Source organism: Bos taurus, chromosome 20 (assembly GCF_002263795.3).
Source record: "Bos taurus isolate L1 Dominette 01449 registration number 42190680 breed Hereford chromosome 20, ARS-UCD2.0, whole genome shotgun sequence".
NCBI lineage: Eukaryota > Metazoa > Chordata > Mammalia > Artiodactyla > Bovidae > Bos > Bos taurus.
The window spans coordinates 10,482,754-10,504,330 of record NC_037347.1 but is presented as its reverse complement, the minus strand read 5'-3'; the positions used below and the strand labels follow the sequence as shown (position 1 = coordinate 10,504,330).

The following is a 21,577-nucleotide window of genomic DNA, read 5'->3' as shown; positions in this document are numbered from 1 at the left end:
AGAGACATGCTGGATAAATTAGTTCTGAAACATTGTAAGACATCCCAGACAAAGTACTTAAGTGAAAAAAGAAAACAGTAACTTTCTTGTAAAAGGAAAAATGAAGCAAAATGTTCTTCCAAGGAATTTGGGAGTAGCGAAGGCAATGGCACCCCACTCCAGTACTTTTGCCTAGAAAATCCCATGGACGGAGGAGCCTGGTAGGCTGCAATCCACGGGGTCGCTAGAGTCGGGCACGACTGAGCGACTTCACTTTCACTTTTCACTTTCATGCATTGGAGAAGGAAATGGCAACCCACTCCAGTGTTCTTGCCTGGAGAATCCCAGGGACGGGAAGCCTGGTGGGCTGCCGTTTCAGGGGTCGCACAGAGTCGGACACGACTAAAGCGACGCAGCAGCAGCAGCAGCAGTGGTGAACTTAACATTTTACATCCTACTATGCCTTTTGCATCTTTTACCAGGAGCCAAATTACTTTGATAATAGGAAAAAGGGTACAGCAGCAGTATTGTGTGAACAAGTTTAACTCTGGAGAAACTAGAGACTCTCCTGTTCAAAGAGCCCCGAGCTGCTTGTGCCACAAAGATCGTGTCACTTATGGGACTGATCATAGTGAAAAACTGCAAACCAATCAGGCATTTATGCCCTGCGTTTTCTCCATTACCTGGTCACTGCTCAGCTAAGCACTGGAGCATTAAATTCAGCTGAGAAAGGTCGATTGTAATCTGTCAGATCAAAAAACTGACATTCCGGGGCACGCAAACCTGTTGCAGCATGTGGGATCTTAGTTATCTAAGCAGGGATCAACCGCCTCTCCCCACAAAAAAGTGAAATAAAAAGTTCGAATCTTAAGCTGAATTTCACACTGAGAGTCTGCACTGCCTCCTGGAGGGCAGTGGGTATCTCTAACTTGGGCCTCTGGTTTCTCTGCCAAACGAGGGGCCTGGACTTACCGAGCCCTGAACAGAACTCTCAAATGCGTTTCTCTACCAGCCTGCCCTCCACACCCATCTTACAGGGCAGCAGATGGAAGGAGAATTCTAAAATGGATCAAGAATCGCTATCCCAGCTCAAAGGCTGAAAGACCGTTGATGTTGGGGTTCTCCCCTCCAGGTCGCAGTGCCACAAGCCTGAGAGTGCCCCCAAATGGCTGCAGCATAGCGCTTAGCCCAGCTGGACAGAGCTGACGGTTAACTTTTACTAGTCGTCTGTAATTGATGCCTTCAAACTGTGGTGCTGGAGAAGACTCATGAAATCTCTTGGACAGGAAGGAGATCAAACCAGTCAACTTGAAGAGAGATCAACCCTGAATATTCACTGGAAATACTGATGCTGAAGCTGAAAGTGGAAAGTGAAAGTCGCTCAGTCGTGTCCGACACTTTGTGACCCCACGGACTAAACATTCCATGGAATTCTCCAGGCCAGAATACTGGAGTGGGTAGCCTTTGCCTTCTCCAGGGGATCTTCCCAACCCAGAGATCCAGGGAATCCCGCATTGCAGGCGGATTCTTTACCGGCTGAGCCATAAGGAAAGCCCAAGTCCATCTGATGCGAACAGAAGACTCACTGGAAAACTCCCTGATGCTGGGAAAGGCTGAGGGCAGAAGAAGAGGGCGTCAGAGGATGAGAAGGCTGGATGGCATCACCCAGGCAATGAACTTGAACTTGGGCAAACTCTGGGAGACAGTGGGGGACAGGGAGGCCTGGCGTGCTGCAGTCCACGGGGTCGCAAAGAGTCAGACACGACTGGGCGACTGAACAACAACTTTAATTACTAAAGCTGGAATAAAAGAAGGTACAGCCGCAACTATGGCAACCAGAGACGGGGGGGAGGAAAGGGCGGGGCCATCAGGCGGAAGGGGTGTGACCGCGCGCGAAGACCCTCCGGCTGGTTCCGGGTATCAATTTTGTGGCGGGAAAAACGGTCCCTTCTGTGGTAGAGTCCGCCAGTCCTGAGTAGTAACTCTTCGCGCCCGGAATGGAGACGCAGTCCGAGGAGCAAGCCGTCACCAAGCCTGCGGACTCCGGAGGGGAAGGCGGGCCGCCGCAGGTCGCCGGCGCCCAGGCGGCGCGTCCGGAGGACCGCATGACCCTGCTGCTCAGGTTGTTCCCTCTGACCGACTGGGCAGGAGCCAAGTGGGCGTCTTGGCCAAGACTCTTTGCCGAAAATGTCTAGGGTTCTAATTCAGTGTCGGTCGCTTAATGGCTGGCGACTAGAGCATTCACTTAAGCTCTTTAAGCCCCTTTCTTCGTCTTGGAAAAGAGAGGGAAAATGACAGCTTCCTAGCTAAGTTGCCGTGGGAATTAAAAGAGAGATTATGGGGTCAGCGTTTAGCAAAGGGCCTACGGAGCTACAATTAACATCGCCTTTCTTAACCACTCATGCCCTGCGGTCCTGATTTTCAAGCCCTTTATGGGTTGCATCCAAGCCCAGATTTATACTGGAGGGAGGTTTCTCTGCCCTTCTCTGTTATAGCTATGACCCTTTTCAATCCAGAAGCTGCGTGTTTTGTATTTTCTACCAGGAAGCAATGTCTGTACGTTGCTAAGGAAAAGACTTAATGAGAAAGGACATCAGTCTTCTACTCCAGTGGGCAACTATGGTCCTGGGCCTTATCCATCCTACTCTTTGTTTCTGTGTGACCCCTCAAGCTGAGATTAATTTTCATGGGTTTAAATGGTTGGGGGAAAAGTTACAAGATGTTAATAACAGGTGAAAATTATATGAAATTAAATTTCAATCTCCTTATGTAACGTTTTATTGGAACACAACTTGCAAGGAAAGAGTTGAGTAGTTACAGCAGATACCATGAGTGAGAGTGAGTAAAAGTCATTAAATTGTGTCTGATTCTTTGTAACCTTTATGGACTGTAGTCTGCCAGGCTCCTCTGTCCATGGAATTTTCCAGGCAAGAATACTGGAATGAGTAGCCATTCCCTTTTCCAGAAGTCTTCCCGACCCAGGGATTGAACCTGGGTCTCCTGCTTTGACAGGCAGATTCTTTATCATCTGAGCCACCAGGGAAGCCCACAGTAGGAAGCCTATAGGATCTACTATAGGACTCACAAAGCCTAAAATATTTACTTTCTAGTCCTTTACAGAAAAAAATTTGCAGACCTAAATTGTAACAAGGGAATTTTTTAAAAAAATAAGCTTTGTAACTGTATGTATTTCAACTTCATCACTGCTTTGAAAGGCCTCACCTAATAATAAACCTCAGAACCTCACCTTCAAAATTACCCCCCTACAAATGCACAACAGGTTCCTGCAAACGTGGAATCTTATAGCCCAGGTCTTACCCTTCCTTCCCCACTCCCACAGTTTTCCCCTTGCTCCTCACTCATGAAAGTTGCTAGGCAAATTTTTCACCTACAAGGGACTGAATATCTTCTATTAAAGACTCTGTGGGTATGGTTGGAAGTCTCCAGATAGTCATGCTTTTACATGGCTTTCCAACATCCAGCTCTGATTGGTACAAGACTTGGGTAGTTCTTCTTACCCTTAGATTTCATCAAGTGATTGCTCTTAATTTCTTTGGCTTTGGCTTCACTGACAACCAGAGCCCAGACTATTCCATTTGGGGGCAGGTCAGCTTCTTGGAGCCATTTTTGCAACCTCTGGTGCTCCAGAACCACAGGATCAACCTTTGTCTCATGATTATTGAGATATTGTTGCCCAGGAGCTGTTCTGTGGGTTCAAGTGGAATTGATCTGGCTGACTTACCATAAAGAGTCTGTCAAATGGAGTTATATTTACCAAGACTCACCATCCTTTCCTTCAAAATTTTCTCATGGAGGCATGCTGTCACCCATCCTCACGTGACTGATGAACTTCTTTGTATTCTCTCAAAGTCTCACCCTAGTCTTTGGGCCATACACCTAACCCTCTGAGAGTGAGTTGTGGGACCTGTGGGCAGAGATGGGCAACAATGATGGGGATTTAATTAACAATAGTCTCTTAAACAGTATATATAGGAAGAAGTTTAGAAGACACTGAGTGGGAGTTCTTTCCTTTTAACTATTCCCATTCATTTTATCTATGGGCCATCGGATCTGGTGAATTCCTATCCAGAGTTCTCAGAGCTATATAGGAAGTGCTCATATAGTCCAGGGTCAATTCCAAATGACCATAATAGCCACTGTTCACAGCTAGAAGATCCCATGGGTTTCTTGAAGGCATATAAGGGCTTCATCAGCTCCTGAACTGGAACGAGTAACTTTCCTGTATTACTTTCCCCTATTCCCATCTGTTGTGTATTACACTTAGGAAGAAATGCCCCAAAGAGGTCCTGGCCACCAGACACTATTCTCTCACAAAAGTCCACCTGACTCAACTGGTGAACAGCATTTAGTAAAAAAGGCAGCAGGAACTCTGGGGGTGACATAATAGCCCACTTCCCATTCCTTTGACCTTTGACCAAGTGTGTGGACTTGCCTTCATCTTTTTGTTCTCAGAAAACGCTGATGAACACTACTCACTGATGAAGAAAGACATTCTTTTGTGTAAAAGTCTTTGAAACAGTTCTAAAAAATGAATAAAAATCCCTTTCTACCTACAATATGAAATAATAAAATATTAAAGATATAACATCTCCTTTTCCATCTCAGCTAAAAATGAATTATTGTTTCAGTGCATCATAAAATGCTGTCTTAAAGTCTTAAGAAATTGCCCTTTTCATTTGGAATTTTAAAACAGGGAACTTAAGCTGCGAAGCTTTAAAATTTTGTCTAATGTTCCTTAGCTGCTTAACTAGATCTCAGAGTCACAAAACAAACTCAGAACTGGGGAATTACCAGGTAAATATGAAACATCTAATAAGTAGTTATCATTTTACCCATAGCTCTTCTACCCATTTTTTGTATGATTTTTAAGTAAGTAGAGTCATAGGATGACTAAGAAACTATATAAATTACTTATTTATCCAAGGGTTAGTATCTTTGGTATTTTTCTGTATCTCTTAAGAATGTTTCAATCTGTTTGTAACTCATTACTGTGTTTGGGAGTTTACCACTTTGATCTATTTCTTTATGTAGTCTTCTCTTTAAGCTTTATTTCAGTGTGGCCCATTAAAAATAAATTTAAAAATCAAATTTTTAACTTTTCCTTACAGATGCTGTTTTCCTACTGTATTTCATTTTGTGTATTTTTCTGAGGCATAACATCTTGTATCCCTATTTTAAATGAGGCCAACCTGGAAGATCTGTTTTTTAAATATATATTTACTTATTTAGCTGTGCCAAGTCTTAGTTGCCATGTGTGGGAGGGAGCTTTCATTGCAGCATGTGGGATCTAGTTTCCCATCCAGGGATTGAACCTGGGCCCCTTGCATTGGGAGCACTGAGTCTTAACCGCTAGACCACCAGGGAAGTCCCTGGAAGATTTTAGTGCTGTTTATTTATACTCATTTTGTTGCATCAGATTCCAAAAAAGATGAGTTGATTTATCATAGTAATGAATAAAACCTCAATAATTATATAACTCTCTTCTTATCTGTTTTCAGGCTAAGAGCACAGACCAAACAACAACTCTTGGAATATAAGTCAATGGTTGATGCAAGTAAGGATTTCCATTTTCAAATAAGGTTTTATGAGTTTGATGATGAACAGTACTCCAGGGAAAAGATCAATTTTACAATTATTTATCTAGGGAAGTGGGGGTGTTAGGACTTCAGGAAAATTGAGTTCTATTGATTGGAAATTCCTGTAGGCTTAGCTACCATCAACAACTTGAACATTAAATTAGGAGATTAGATGATTGTTGAACAAGTGATCTGAGATCTATACTTTGAGAAACACTGGGTTAATGACATGAGAGCAGAAGGGAGATAGGCATAAAAGTGTGATAGACAATTTTCAATTCTATATAAAAATTTTAATTTATCTTTTACAATTATTCATCCAAAAATCTCAGGGCCAAGAGAGTAGTTAAATGATGGGTTTAGTCATCTTAAGTAATAAGCACCACCTGATTTATTATAAGCCCTTGGGTCACAAAGATAGATTTTGGTTACTTTTTCTTTCTCTATGAAATAAGCTTATAGAATAAAACCAAATAGTACAGTGTTGAATCAAGAATTGTGGAAAAGCCTAGGCACCTCATAGATGTTTTAGTTACTTCCCTGAGTCCATGTTTGAATCACCTCGATAATTTTTGTGCTCTGTTCAAGCTCACTTTAAGGCCACAGATCAGAAGGCATTTCTGGTATGTTTTTCATCCCCATTTTAGGGTTTCTAAAGTCATCTTAGGCAAAAAACAGAACGAAAGAAAACAAAACCTTAAAAAAAGATGGGCCCCCAGCCTCTCTTCTGCTTACCATAGCTAGTAACCATAGGAGTTAGGAAGTGAATCAGACCTTACTGGCTCTAAAGTCATGTCCCTTTTGTAACATCAATAATGCCTATATAAGAATATATATTATCTATAAAGTACTTATATATATATAAGTATATATGTATTACAGTCACTTTGCTGTATACCTGAAACTAACACAACATTGTAAATCAACTATAATTCGATTAAAAAATGCTTACCTCAAAGATGATCAGTAGGTCACTGTCCTTCCCCTGGAGGAATTAATGGTGTCCTTCTTTCCAAAGCCTGTGTTCCTTGTATTAAACAAATTACATTTATCTTAGACAAGAGAAGTAGGACTTGTCTAGTCCTTTTACTGGCATGAGAGCCCACGTAATACATAAAAAAGTATAACTGATGTTAGACGATGAGGTGTAGGGGAAAAGCTATTCAAAATTTGAACCACTGAGGAATTATCTCTAGAGGTAATCATGCAATCATAGTTGAATGCATGGATGCTAGGAATGGAGATATGGTTTGAACAAGGCTGACTTTATCCTCATGGAGCTTAAATTCTATGTAGCAAAACAGGTAAGCAAAGAGACTTGAGATAATTATGAGGTGAAGTAAATGTGAGATGAAGGAAATAATGATATGATAAGAGGGAAGGGCTACTTTAGATACAGTAATCAGAGATGGATTCTTCAAGAAGATGACCTTAGAGCTAAAATCCAAGTGATAAGAATCTGCCTCCTCTTGCAGTTCTTGTTTGCCCTGTATAGCTAATTTTAAAGGAGTTGTGACATCTGAAAACTTGAGTAGATTTAATAGTCTGCACTCTAGAATTTCTACAGCTAAAGGAGAGGACTGATTGCTATGGCTTCCTGGTGGCTCAGATGGTAAAGAATCTGCCTGCAGTGCAGGAGACCTGGGTTCGAACCCTAGGTTGGGAAGATCCCATGGAGAAAGGAATGGCAACCCACTTCAGTGTTCTTGACTGGAGCATTCCATGGACAGAGGGCTTAGTCCATGGGGTCAAAAAGAATGGGACGTGACTGAGCCCCTAACACACACATAAGAAGTTAGGTTTTAGTTTTGAAGAGAAGATATGTATCTAAAATTGATTAGTTTTTACCATTAAAAAATACTGAGACTTTATTGCTTGAAAGCTTTTTTTTTTTAATTTACAATAAGTGCATCGATTTTGAGGGTATAATTGGATGAGTTTTTTGTTGTGATGTTGTTTTAAAGATTTGTTTATTTTTTGGCTGTGGTGAGTCTTCATTGCACACTGGCTTTCTCAAGTTGTGGCAAGTGGAGGCTCATCTCTAGTTGTGGTGTGCAAGCTTCTCATTGCAGCAGCTTTTCTTGTTTCAAAGCATGGATTCTAGGTGCATGGGCTTCAGGAGTTGCAGCGCATGGGCTCAGTTAGTTGTGGCTCCTGGGCTCTAGGGCATAGGCTCAATAATTGTCACACAGGTTTAGTTGCTCCACATGTGGGATCCTCTCAAACCAGGGTTCAGACTGGTATCCCTTAGCTTACAAGGAGGATTCTTAACCACTGGATCACCAGGGAAGCCCAGTTTGATGAGTTTTGACAAATGTATACATCTGTTTTGGAGAAGGCAATGGCACCCCACTCCAGTACTCCTGCCTGGAAAATCCCATGGATGGAGGAGCCTGGTGGGCTGCAGTCCATGGGGTCACTGAGAATCGGACATGACTAAGCGACTTCACTTTGACTTTTCACTTTCATGCATTGGAGAAGGAAATGGCAACCCACTCCAGTATTCTTGCCTGGAGAATCCCAGGGATGGGGGAGCCTGGTGGGCTGCCGTCTATGGGGTCTCACAGAGTCGGACACGACTGAAGTGACTTGGCATACATCTCTTTAATCAAGATCACCACTAAAATCAAAGATGTAAACAGAAAGAGACTCACAGACTTAGAAGATGAACTTACTTGATGTGTGACTAGTACAACTAATTTCACTTTAGTTTTACTTTAGTTGTACTACTCATATATCAAATGCTTCAGCCACCATGTGGCTGGTGGCTACCGTATTGGACAGTGCAGATATTAAGCATTTCATTTATCACAGAACAGTGCTTTTGGAGAGCACTGTTCTAGAATTTGATGTAAATGTATTTATATGGTGGTTTTGTTTTTTTCCCAACATCTTTGTTTTGTGACTTAATTCACGCAACAAAATTCACCATTTTAAAATGCACAATTCAGTAACTTTTAGTATTATTTACAATGTTGTGTAACCATTACCACTATCTAATTGCAGAACATTTGCATTACTCTATAGATCAGATCAGATCAGATCAGTCGCTCAGTCGTGTGCGACTCTTTGCGACCCCATGAATCGCAGTACGCCAGGCCTCCCTGTCCATCACCAACTCCCTGAGTTCACTCAGACTCACGTCCATCGAGTCAGTGATGCCATCCAGTCATCTCATCCTCTGTCGTCCCCTTCTCCTCTTGCCCCCAATCCCTCCCAGCATCAGGGTCTTTTCCAATGAGTTGACTCTTTGCATGAGGTGGCCAAAGTACTGGAGTTGCAGCTTCCGCATCATTCCTTCCAAAGAAATCCCAGGGCTGATCTCCTTCAGAATGGACTGGTTGGATCTCCTTGCAGTCCAAGGGACTCTCAAGAGTCTTCTCCAACACCACAGTTCAAAAGCATCAATTCTTCGGTGCTCAGCCTTCTTCACAGTCCAACTCTCACATCCATACATGACCACAGGAAAAACCATAGCCTTGACTAGATGAACCTTTGTTGGCAAAGTAATGTCTCTGCTTTTGAGTATGCTATCTAGGTTGGTCATAGCTTTCCTTCCAAGGAGTAAGCGTCTTTTAATTTCATGGCTGCAGTCACCATGTACAGTGATTTTGGAGCCCAGAAAAATAAAGTCTGACGCTGTTTCCACTGTTTCCCCATCTATTTCCCATGAAGTGATGGGACCGGATGCCATGATCTTCGTTTTCTGAATGTTGAGCTTTAAGCCAACTTTTTCACTCTCCTCTTTCACTTTCATCCAGAGCCTTTTTAGTTCCTCTTCACTTTCTGCCATAAGGGTGGTGTCATCTGCATATCTGAGGTTATTGATATTTCTCCCGGCAATCTTGACTCCAGCTTGAGTTTCTTCCAGTCCAGCGTTTCTTATGATGTACTCTGCATATAAGTTAAATAAACAGGGTGACAATATACAGCCTTGACGTACTCCTTTTCCTATTCAGAACCAGTCTGTTGTTCCATGTCCAGTTCTAACTGTTGCTTCCTAACCTGCATACAAATTTCTCAAGAGGCAGATCAGGCCCCAAACCTGTCAGTAGTCACTCCCAAAGGGTCTGGCTACTTTTTGCACAGTGTAGCATTTTTGTGATTCATCCATGCTCTTTTGTTTCAGTAATACATTCCTTTTTATGGTGAAGTACATTTTATGATGACTGCACCACGATTTGTTAATCCATTTACCTGTTGATGAACATTTGAATTGTTTCCAGTGTTTGCCCCTCATAAATAAAGCTGCTATGGACAGTTGTCATTTGTATATATTTTTGTGGACATTTGCTTTCATTTCTCTTGGTTAAATACCTAAAAGTGAAATTTCAAGGTGATATGGTAAGTGTATGTTTAACTTTTTAAGAAACTACCAAACTGCTAAAATAATTATACCATTATGGCAGATTCCTCCCCATCAGTGTATGAGATTTCCAGTTACTCAATATCTTCTCCAAAACTTTGTACTGTCAGTCTTTTTAAATTTTAGCCACTCTAGTAAGTATGTAGTGATATATTTATGTGGTTTTAATTTATATTTTCCTAATAACTAATGTTGTTGATCATCTTTTCATGTCTTATTGGTAGTTTACTTTTTTGAAGTGTCCTTTCAAATCTTTGCCCATTTTTGGTTAGATTGTTAGTCTTACTGAGTTTGAGTTTCAATTAAAGGTGAAAATATTATATATTCTCTTTAACATTCACTTCAAAAAATAAATACAGTCCTGTTTCAGATGAATAAATATATATATGTGTGTGTGTGTGTGTGTGTGTGTATATATATGTATATATATATGGTAGAAATTTTCTCCTAGTTTTTTGCTTTTTTATTTTCTTAACAGTGTCTTTTCAGGAGCAGAAGGCATTAATTTTTATGAAGTGTTGTTTTTTTACTGTTTTTCTTTTGTGATTTGTGGTTTTTGAGTTCTAAGAAACTGACTACTTCAAGGCTGCAGAGATTTTCTCCTATGTATGTTCTAGAAGTCTTAAAGTTTTAAGTTCACCATTCAGTGCTGTGATTCATCTTGGGTTAAGTTTTGTGTATATAGTGTGAGCTAAGTAAGGGTCAAGACTCATTTTTTCCGTGTGTGACCCATTGTATATGTGTAGGTCTATTTCTGGACTTGTTCTTCTGTTGCTTTGAGTCATTTGTTTGCCTTTACAATGGTCCCACACTGTTCGGATTACTGTAGCTTTATAGTAAGTCTAGATTATCAGCCACTATAAGTCCTTCAAGTTCATTCTTTGTCAAAATTGTTTTTACTGTTCTCGGTCCTTTATTTTTCTATATGCATTTTAAAATCAGCTTGTCAATTTCTGGGATTTTGAGTGGGACTATGGTAGCTCAGCTGGTAAAGAATCCACCTGCACTGCAGGAGACCCCGGTTCGATCCCTGGGTCAGGAAGATCCCCTGGAGGAGGACATGGCAACACACACTAGTATTTTTGCCTGGAGAATCCCCATGGAGGAGCCTGTTGGGCTACGGTCCAGGGGGTCACAAAGAGTCAGACCCGACTGAGCCACTAAGCACAACACAGCACATAGATCAGTATGGGTGAGTTCGTTATATTAGCAGTTGTTATATTAGCCATGATTCTCCCAGTACGTATAGGTAGTATATCTTTCCATTTTACTGTTTGATGGTGTTTAGTGTAGAGGTCATACATACATGTGTTTTGTTAAATTTATCCTTAATTATTTTGTGTTTTTGGATGTAACTTTACATATATTTAAAAATTTTTATATATAGACATAGTTTCTATATTTTTACATTGATCTTGATTTTTTTACTCTCTTTTTGTATCATTCTAATCTGTGCTGTCTAATATGTTAGTCACTAGCTCCATGTGACCACTGAACACTTGAAATATGGTCATTCCTCATTGAGAAGGACTAAATGTAAAATATGAACAGGAGGAGAGATTGTGAACTATTTCAACAGTAATTCTAAATAGCTTACATGTTAAAGTGACAATATTTTGGATCTACTGGGTTAAATAAGCTATATTAAAATTAATTTCACTTGTTTCTTTACTTTTGTAATGTGGAAACTAGAAATTTTAAATTACATATTTGGTTTGCATTTGTGGCTCACATTATATTTTTGTTGGACAATGCTTTTCTGAAATATTACTAACTTCAAAAATTTATTTATTTGTAGATGAAGAAAAGACTCCAGAACAAATCATGCAGGAAAAGCAAATTGAAGCGTATGTCTTAATTTTAAATTTTTAGTTGTGGTTTTTACAGATTTAATAATGTTATCCATCTTATAATATTGTCTTTCTGTTTCCTTTCTTTGTTTTTCCACGTAATTTGTCATGCACATGTTGAGAAGTTACTGATGTGGGATGTCGACTTAGATGCACATGAGTGAGCTACCACTAACAAGATATTTATCAAAGTAACTCAGTGGGAGTCAGGTTACCAAATCCGGAAATGTGTCAGTATGGGATCCTGTAGAATACTATTATTTAGATAACAGGCATTTTACTTTCTTCAAAGATTTACTTTAAACCTTTATTCCAGTAGTTACTTTATCTGACATTGCTGACATTCTTTGGTTCATGCTTCTTTGGCAGTAAAATTGAAGAACTAGAAAATGAAGTTGAAGAGGCAAAAACTGCTTTTGAAATGAAAAAGCTTGCATTAGACAGGTAATTATTACATTTTAAGTATGCAAGATGGGTATGGCTCAGGGTGGGGTGTGTGTGTGCTAAGTCGGTTCAGTCATGTCCAGCTCTTTGCTACCCTATGGAGCCCACTAGGCTCCTCTGTCCATGGGATTCTCTAGGCAAGAATACTGGAGCAGGTTGCCATGCCCTCCTTCAGGGGATCTTCTCGAGCCAGGGATTGAACTGGAATCTCTTATGTCTCCTGCTTTGGCAGGTGGGTTCTTTATCACTAGTCTGAATTAATCAAAATGATGATTAGTTGATGGTCCCACAAATTTTGAGCCCTGAGAGAAAAGTTACATCATTAATGTTTTCATTTGAAGAAGTTACGTAAGACAGTGTTAATAAGAAAATGTCAATCAAGACAATAGAAGTGTGAGGTTAAATCACATTCGGTGTTTGAAAGGATTATACGATTTATTTTTGGTTGTGCTAGGTCTTAGTCGTGGGACGAAGAATCTTTAGTTGCAGCATGTGGGATTTAGTTCCCCAGCCAGGAATTGAACCCAGGCCCCTGCATTGGGAGCTTGGAGTCTTAGCTACTGGGCTACCAGGGAAGTCTCATATTTATTCCAGTAACTCTTAATGGAGTAAGGGAATTGTCATTGAGTTTAAATGTATTTTTAATTTTAGACTTTGGATCTATATTTTAGAATTCATTCACCAAATATTTGAGTGCTTACTGTGTCAGAGCTTTGTGCTGGACGCTGGTATACAGCTGTCAGTAAGACAAACGTAGTCTCTATTATAGACTTGTGATCTGAATTAATAATCTCAATTCAATGAATGACTCTAATTGTCTTTCCCCCTTGTATTTCTGACCTTCCCAGATACATTTACTTATATTTAATTGAAAATAGTTAAAGTCCTTTTAATTACTTCTAGCAGTGAACTTTTTCCCCTCATTTAATGTGCTGGCTCATTATATAGATGATATTTTTTGACTAAGATCAGAGCTATTAAGATATCCTCTTTAATGAAATGACTAATATTGCTGAGCTTATTGCCTTTTTATTATTATTTATTTACTAGCTGTTGAATTTAAAAACAAATTATAGTGCTTGCTTATACATAGACATATTTTAAAGTTTATAGTCGAGTATGGCTTTGTATTCCCTAACTCTACCTAATTTGAGCCTGCTGATCTGTATGCCTTTTTTCCTTCTTCCAGTTTTATTGAGATATAACTGACATACAGCAGTGTATAAGTTTGGGCTTCCCTTGGCAGCTCAGTGGCAAAGAATCCACCAGCCAATGCAGAAGGCATGGATTCAATCCCTGGGTCAGGAATATCCCCTGGAGAAAGGAAGTAGTAACCCACTCCAGTATTCTTGCCTGGAAAATCTCATAGACAGAGGAGCCTGGCAGGCTACAGTCCATGGGGTCACAAAAGAGTCGGACACAACTTAGCGGCTAAACAATAACTGTATAAGTTTAAGGTGTAGAACATGTTTTGACTTACATGCATCCTGAAATGATCATCACAGTAGGTTTAGTGAACATCAACCATCTCATATAGATACAAAATTTAAAAAATAGAAAAAAAAATTTTTTCTTGTGAGAATTTTTAGATTTATTCTAACTTTCATATGTAACTTATAGCAATGTTAATTGTATTTTATCATATTGTGCATTACATTTTGTAGTGCCTTATTGCTTCCTCCCAGCCCTGCACCTAGGTTGATGGTTTAGAGAGCAAGTTCAGGCAGGGTGTCAGGTCAGCTCAGCCCCTCTGCCTGCCCATGCACAGCCACATGTAACAGCCCCCTCCCTCTTGGTGCTACTTCATGTTTCTATGACTGACTTATCAAATTATTTCCCATATAATACTGTTTAAAAACCTACTTTTGTTTTATGTTACATTTAAATAGAAATCAATCCATGTTGTATTTTTAAATATTCTTTTCACTGTACCATAAATGTTACCCATGTTTTATAATGGATTTTTTTCCTCTATAGGATGCAACTTTCAACTGCACTTAAAAAACACCTGGAGAAGGTTGACATTAAGACTAGGTATGTTTTTTTGTTTGTTTTATGTTTTCTGGATTTGGTAAGGATGGCAGTAAGGGAGATCACATAATGATTAGTTCCATGAATTTTTTTTTTTAATTGTCTGTCACTGTTGACCACCTTTATCTGGGAAATAAGAAAAGTAGGCTCGTCTCATCATTACAAACTTTATAGTCCTACTGACATCCTGTTCCAAATGGATGGGACCCTGAGAATCAATGGAGGTTTTACCCAGATGATCTATAATTTTGAAGGAAGCTTTTGAAAGTTAACTTTTGTTTGGTACTTACTGTAAGACAAGAACAATGCTATCTCATTTAAGCCAACAATAACCCAATGAGATAGGAAATATACTCCTCATTTTTCATGGGCAGAAATGAGCAACTTATATAATTTGCCAAGGAATATAAAATAAAGACTCTGGCATTCAAGGTCATCTGTGATCCGATCCTAAGACGGGAAGCTGGCAACCCACATATAACAAGCCTCCCAAAGGATGGTGGCACTAGGAAATATGAGAACCGCTCTTCTTGCCCAGTCTTATTTCTGCCCTTTTACTCCAGCTGTACCAAACTGCTTGTTAGGTAGTCTTCGTAATTACACTTGACCCTTGGACAGCATGGGTTTGAACTGCTTGAGTCCACTTCTATGCAGGTGTTTTGTGTTTGTTTGTTTTCAATAAATATAGTACCTGTATTTTCATTTTACAGATCTTTAAGTATGGGGGAAAGTTTGTATTTATTTAGAGGTCACGGTATGTGGAATCAGTGAACTGGGGTTTAATCCAGACTGTTTCAGCTTTCTGTCCTCGGGTGAGCCATTTAATTCCTGTGTTTTTGAGGCAGAGGTAGCAGTGCTGTGCACTGTGTGGACAGTTGGTAACTAACCACCCACTCTACCTGCATTGTTCAAGGATCAACTGTACTTTTCCATCCTTTAAGACTCAGGGTTTCCTTGTTCTACCCTTTCCACAACTCTTACACAATCCATTACTGATTCTAATGAAGTCATAACGATGGTTGTGGATTTATTTTTTTCCCCCATAAGATTCTTTCCTCTTTGAAAACAGGTACTGTGTTTTATTCTATTTTATAATCTTGGTGCCTGGCACAATCTTGACATGAAGTAGTCTCTCAGAAATACTTGTTGAAGAAATGGGGAATAAAAGCAGTTGATTTAGTGAAACTGTTCTGTCTGATATAGTTAGATACATGTCATTATACATTTGTCAGAATGCATAGAATGTACAACATCAAGAGTGAACCCTAGTGTAAACTCTGGACTTTGGATGATAATGATGTGTCAGTGTAGGTTCATCATTTATAACAGATGGGCTACTCTGGTGGGGGAGGCTGTGCAACTGTGGGGCCAGAGGGTATACGGGTTTCCCTCCACTTGGTTTTTCCCTGAACCTAAAACTGGTCTAAAAACTAACATCCAGGGACTTCCCTAGTGGAACTGCTGCTGCTAAGTCACTTCAGTCGCGTCCGACTCTGTGCAACCCCATAGACGGCAGCCCACAAGGCTCCCCCGTCCCTGGGATTCTCCAGGGAAGAACATTGGAGTGGGTTGCCATTTCCTTCTCCAATGCATGAAAGTGAAAAGTGAAAGTCAAGTCGCTCAGTCATATCCGACTCTTAGCGACCCCATGGACTGCAGCTTACCAGGCTTCTCCGTCCATAGGATTTTCCAGGAAAAAGTACTGGAATGGGGTGCCATTGCCTTCTCTGTCCCTAGTGGAACAGAGACTAAGAATTTGCACTCCCTATGCAGGGGGCCTGGGTTTGATCCTTGGTCAGGGATCTAGATCCCATGTGCCTCAACTAAAGGTCCCACATGCTACAATGAGGATGGAAGATCCTGTGTACCGAAACTAAGACCCAGCACAGCCAAATTAATTGATTTTTAAAAAATCCTAAAGTCCGTTTCCAAAAAAAACATTATGTATTAGCAAGTTATTAGGGTTTTTTTCTCCCTAAGTATGAGATTTTTAGAAATGTTCCTGGGGACTTCCTTTGCAGTCCAGTAGTTAAGACTCTATGTTTTCACTGCAGAAGACACTGGTTCAATCCTTGGTCAGGGAACTAAGATCCTGCATGCTATGGGGTATGGCCAAGAAAAAAAAAAAAAGAAATGTTCCTACATGCTTAAATTTTATATTCTTTGTTGTCTATGAGCAAAAATTTTTCTAGGGAAATGCATCAGAAATTTAGTTTACACCAAACTTTTCTAGACTTATTTTGTTAAACAATGACTATATTGAAGTGTACATTGGATATAATGAAAGTATATATATACTGATTTGTTAATTAATGAAAATTTTTAAACTTAGTAAATCATATTTTTTATTCCTTTTCAGTGTGCTCATGGATAACATGAAACAAATACTAAATCTGAATAAATTAATAATGAAATCACAGCAGGTAATTTTGAACATAAAGCTGCTTATGCATTCTCATGATTTCAGTAACACATTCTTGCTGGTAACTGTATGTGACTAAATAGGATTGCCCAAAGACTGGTATGTTTGGAATTCAGTATCCTTAAGTTTTCTGTCTTTTCATAGTTCCATTATTTCTAATTATCTACTTATCATTTAAGCTACTCTTTCTTTCCCTTTTGTTGTGTAAAAATAGAGGAACTGAAAACTGAAGCTCAGAAAATATGAATAGATAAAATTCAATGATTTAAATATTATAGGTGTATTCTTAGGTTATGTGCCTTAATCTTTTTATTTCTAATAACAGGAAACTTGGGATTTGGAGGAAAAATTGCTTGATGTTAGAAAGAAGAGATTGCGTATGTAGAACACTTTTTGGCTCTTTTTTTCGAGAACACATTTTTCACTTAATACGAAGATCTCCCAATCACTGAAAATTTTAATTTTCAAATTTTCTTAAAACTTTGGACATGGCAATTTAAAGAGTAGTATACAGAGTGCAATTTGCTTGATCCATTGTTTTAGAACTTTAAATCACAAAAATTAATACTTTCTCAGTGGGGGTAAAATATCAAGTGATACAGAAAAGTATAATGTGAAAGCCATATCTCCTTGTGTGAGCACCATTAGATATACATCATTTCAGGCCTTTTTCCACATCCACGTTAACATTTATAATTTCTTTTAATTATTTATTTATTTTATTTTTTGCGAGGAGTTTTCACTGACTGTGGTGAGCAGAGGCTATATTCTTTGTTGCAGTACTTCACTTCTTACTGTGGTGGCTTCTGTTGTCGTGGAGCACAGGCTCTAGGTGTGAACGCTTCAGTAGCTGCAGCACACAGGCTCAGTACTTGTGGTGCTAGGGCGTAGTTACCCCACGACATGTGGAATCCTCCCAGACTTGGGATTGAACCCATGTCCCCTGCATGGCAAGCAGATTCCTGGGGAAGTCCATACATAATTTTATTTTTTTGGTACATAATTTTTAAATGATCACTTGATACATATGGTTCTATAGTTTAACTTAACATGAGATGGCTTTTTGCATTGAAATTATTGAAATGTTTTATTGAAATCTATTTCAGAGAGAACTAAGGCTAGTTCTACATATTCTCTATAAAGAATTTGAAAACAAACATATACCTAAGAAAAATTTTTTATTTTATCAAGAGATAATCGATCTTCAGTGCTTTTTATTTATAAAATTGGCATAATTTTATTCTGTAGTACTCTTTTCATTTAACAGTTATAGGCATGATTTATTATTTTAAAATACTATGTATATTTCCCTTTTAAAAATTATTGATTTATTTTTATTATTTTTGGCTGTGCTGGGTCTTCACTGCTGCACGGACTTTTCTCTAGCTGTGGCAAGCGAGGGCTACTCTTAGTTGCCGTGCTGGGCTTCTCATTGCAGTGGCTTCTTTTGTGGAGCAAAAGGCACAGGGCACACTCTAGGGCACAGGGGCTTCAGTAGTTTGGGCACATGGGCTCAGTAGTTGCAGTGCCTGGGCTCTAGAGCACAGATTCAATATTTGTGGCACATGGACTTATTTTCTTCCACGGCACGTGGGATCTTCCTGGATCAGGGATCAAACTCTTGTCTCCTGCATTGGCAGGTGGATTCTTTACCACTGAGCCACCAGGGAAGCCCCTAGATTTGCCTTTTGTAAGTAATCTCAGGGTCAGAAGTAGTCCTGTCACCTGTCTAATCACTCTTTGCTTTTTTTTCCATTGTATTCCAACCTACTTTTGATACATCAGTGTCAAGGAACTGAGCTCCTGAGATATACCCATTCATATTTTTAAATACTGTCTGTCCCCAACTTATGATGTTTCAACTTACAGTTTTTTTACTTTATGATGATATGCATTCAGTAGAAACTGAATTCAGATTTTGAATTTTGCTTTTTTCCTGGGCTCATTATAGTCTCTCATGTGATGCCAGGCAGCAGCAGCCAAGTGATCATGAGAATAAACCACAAATACATTTACAACTATTTTTCACTTTTAGTATTCAATAAATTACATGAGATATTTAATATATTGTTATAAAGCAGGCTTTGTGTTAAGTGGTTTTGCCCAATTGCAGGCTAATGGAAGTGTTCCAAGCATGTTTAAGGCAGGCTAGACTAAGCTGTGATGTTTGGTGGATTAGCTACATTTTTGCCTTAGGATATTTTCAACTGAGGATGAAAGGAAGATCTCTAGTGTAATTCTTAGAATATTTCAGGAACAACAAAAAAAATGGTTGATGATATTTATCCCTGGAGAAGGGGATCTTACCTTTCCTTGAAAATTTATTAATATGTAATTTTTGTAAATTAAGGGGGGGGAGTATTTCCTTACATATATCACCTATTTTTTGGCAACCCAGAGGAAGTCCTCTGACATGATGCCATGGCAGACATTTGTAGACAGTATCATTGTCATGCATGCACAATTGAACATCTCAAAGAGGGCATTGCCAAGTATGAAATTAAAATATTGGTGTTTTGCACCAGAGAAATCATTTTCATGTCAGAATGGAACTGCAACCTAAAATGCATATTAAAATTTTTCCCTTGACTGAAATAATCAGGAACTGTTCTGCTTCATAAGCTTTCAAGATTCTTGTTTATAGGAGTTGTCATATATAGTATATTGCTTTATTTTTAACCCAACAGAATTAAAACAAGCTTCAGAAAGAAAGCTTTTAGAAATACAGACTGAAAAGAACAAACAGAAAGATGATTTGGATAGTATGGAAAATTCAGACAAAATAAAGGCCATACAACAAAACCTGGAGACAGAGATACAGATTACTACAGTTATTCAACATGTGTTCCAGGTAATGTTTATATAAAGTGGGAAGAGGGGTAAAGAACTTTTAAAAAGCGATTAATTCTATTATTTTCAGGCTTCATATTTTTATATATAACTGAATTAACTCAGTATCATTGAGCTGTAGTTTCTCAAAGAATAATGACCAGAATTTTCATTAATTATAACCCTAATCAGTCCTCCATTGCCTACCACAAAAATAATCTTCACCTTTGTCAAAGTCTTGGAACTTTGCAAGAGCTGAGAATTAAGCTCTTTAACCTCTTGTCAAAATAATGCATGTTACTTACAATTTAATTGTTTTTCACTGTAGAAATGCAAAATGAACTCTGAACCATAACTATAATCTTTTTCCTCTAGGAAACACTGCAAATATTCTTCCTTAAGAGGTAAAAACTATCTACAAAAACTGGCAAAGCAGAAAAGTTGTTATAAACATTGTAAATATTTCCCTAGCATTATGGCGATCAAAGTTGAAGCCTTACTGAAAATAGAAATAAAGATACAAGAATGTATTTACTATTTTTTCCCATCATCACAGAGTAAATGTTCACACCTAGTTCTGTAAATATTTGATAAATGAAAGATGATTTTTAAAAAATACTGCCGAGAACTTTAATTTTAAAACAATTTTTTTTTTTTTTTTTAATTACAGAACCTCATTTTGGGGAGTAAAGTCAACTGGGCAGAGGATCCTGCCCTTAAGGAAACTGTTCTGCAGCTTGAGAAGAATCTCACAATGATCTAACAGGAATTCTAGTTTGATATTTTTTGTTTTGTTTTTAATGTCATTTAAAAAGAAATTTCAAGTGAAATGCTTTTCAGTGTTTTGGGAACGATTCTAATACTGCAGTTAATTTTTTTTAGCTTGAGTTAAGTGTTACATGGAATCTATTGTTTTAAATATAATAAAGTGACTGGCATAGTCTAAATCTGAAAATCTTAGCCTTGGAAGGGTCCCAAAAGACATCTAGTCCAGCCTCCTACTGAATATGGACATTTTTTCTACAGCATTCCTGGAAATCTCAGCTCCCATTTGTAATACTTCTGTGTATTTGTTTATCAACAAAATATTAGAAAGTTAGAAAAGCATATCCACACACATCTTTGTTTTTTTTTTCAACTGTCAACTGTATTTTATTCAGATAAATCTCATTTTGGTTCAACTCACTACAGATTTTTTTTTTTTGCCTTTTTTAAAAAATCGAGGGGACTTCCTTGGTGTTCCAATGGCTGAGACTCCATGCTCCCAGTGCAGGGGGCCAAGGTTCAGTTCCTGGTCAGGGAACTACATCCCACATGGCTGCAGTGAAGAGTGTGCATGCCACAGCTGAAGATCCGGCATGTGGCAGCTACGACCAGGTGCAGCCAAATAAGCAGTTTTTGTAAAAAAATTTAAAAACTGAGATATAATTGATACCTAACACTGTGTAAGTTTAAGATGTACAACATTGTTGATCTGACCACCATTAGCTAACATCTTCATCGTGTCACATAAGTATTATTTCTTTATCATGGTGAGAATATTTAAGATTATCCTCCTAGTAACTTTGAAGTGTGTAATGCATTAATTTGGAGCTGTTGATAATTTTTATAGACACTGTAGTCTTTTCAACATTATTTTAAGAAAGACTTTAAATTTGAAAAGATGTACTGCAATGGACAACAGTATTAGAAATCTGTTCTTTAGATCAGTAACAAAAATGATATTTGCCTAAATTTGAATTCTGAAAGCTTTTCTTTGGAATATTTATAGTTTGGCTTCATTTGTTTTGATAAATCATAATTTATGTGTAGCTTTTTATACGTGGTTACTCTTTTCTCCACAGTGTATTCTTGGAAATGGTCCATGTGAATTATAAAACAAGTTATATTTTTCTCATAGAAAAACTTTCTGGAAAATACTTTCCTGATCCAAAGACATGGCATTAAATGTTATCATAGATGCACACTTTATTAGTGCATCCCAACTCAAAGGATTATCACCATCCTCAGAAAAACTTCCTGCATTTTCCTAAGAGTTTATTGTCCTGTAGTGTGCTCC

General features: G+C 38.6%; 1 protein-coding gene and 1 pseudogene across 1 annotated transcript; both read left to right on the top strand.

Moving 5' to 3' along the window:
• The first annotated feature begins 1,884 nt into the window (after positions 1 to 1,884).
• On the top strand, positions 1,885 to 20,699 carry CENPH (centromere protein H). Its single transcript, NM_001034236.2, is given in 9 exon segments — positions 1,885 to 2,101; positions 5,499 to 5,554; positions 11,741 to 11,789; positions 12,162 to 12,236; positions 14,214 to 14,270; positions 16,627 to 16,690; positions 17,015 to 17,066; positions 19,377 to 19,540; positions 20,189 to 20,699. Coding segments are annotated over 9 exon segments (735 nt in total). The 5' UTR covers positions 1,885 to 1,976; the 3' UTR covers positions 20,282 to 20,699.
• On the top strand, positions 2,808 to 5,554 carry LOC101902547 (mesoderm-specific transcript homolog protein-like; annotated as a pseudogene).
• Positions 20,700 to 21,577: the final 878 nt, after the last annotated feature.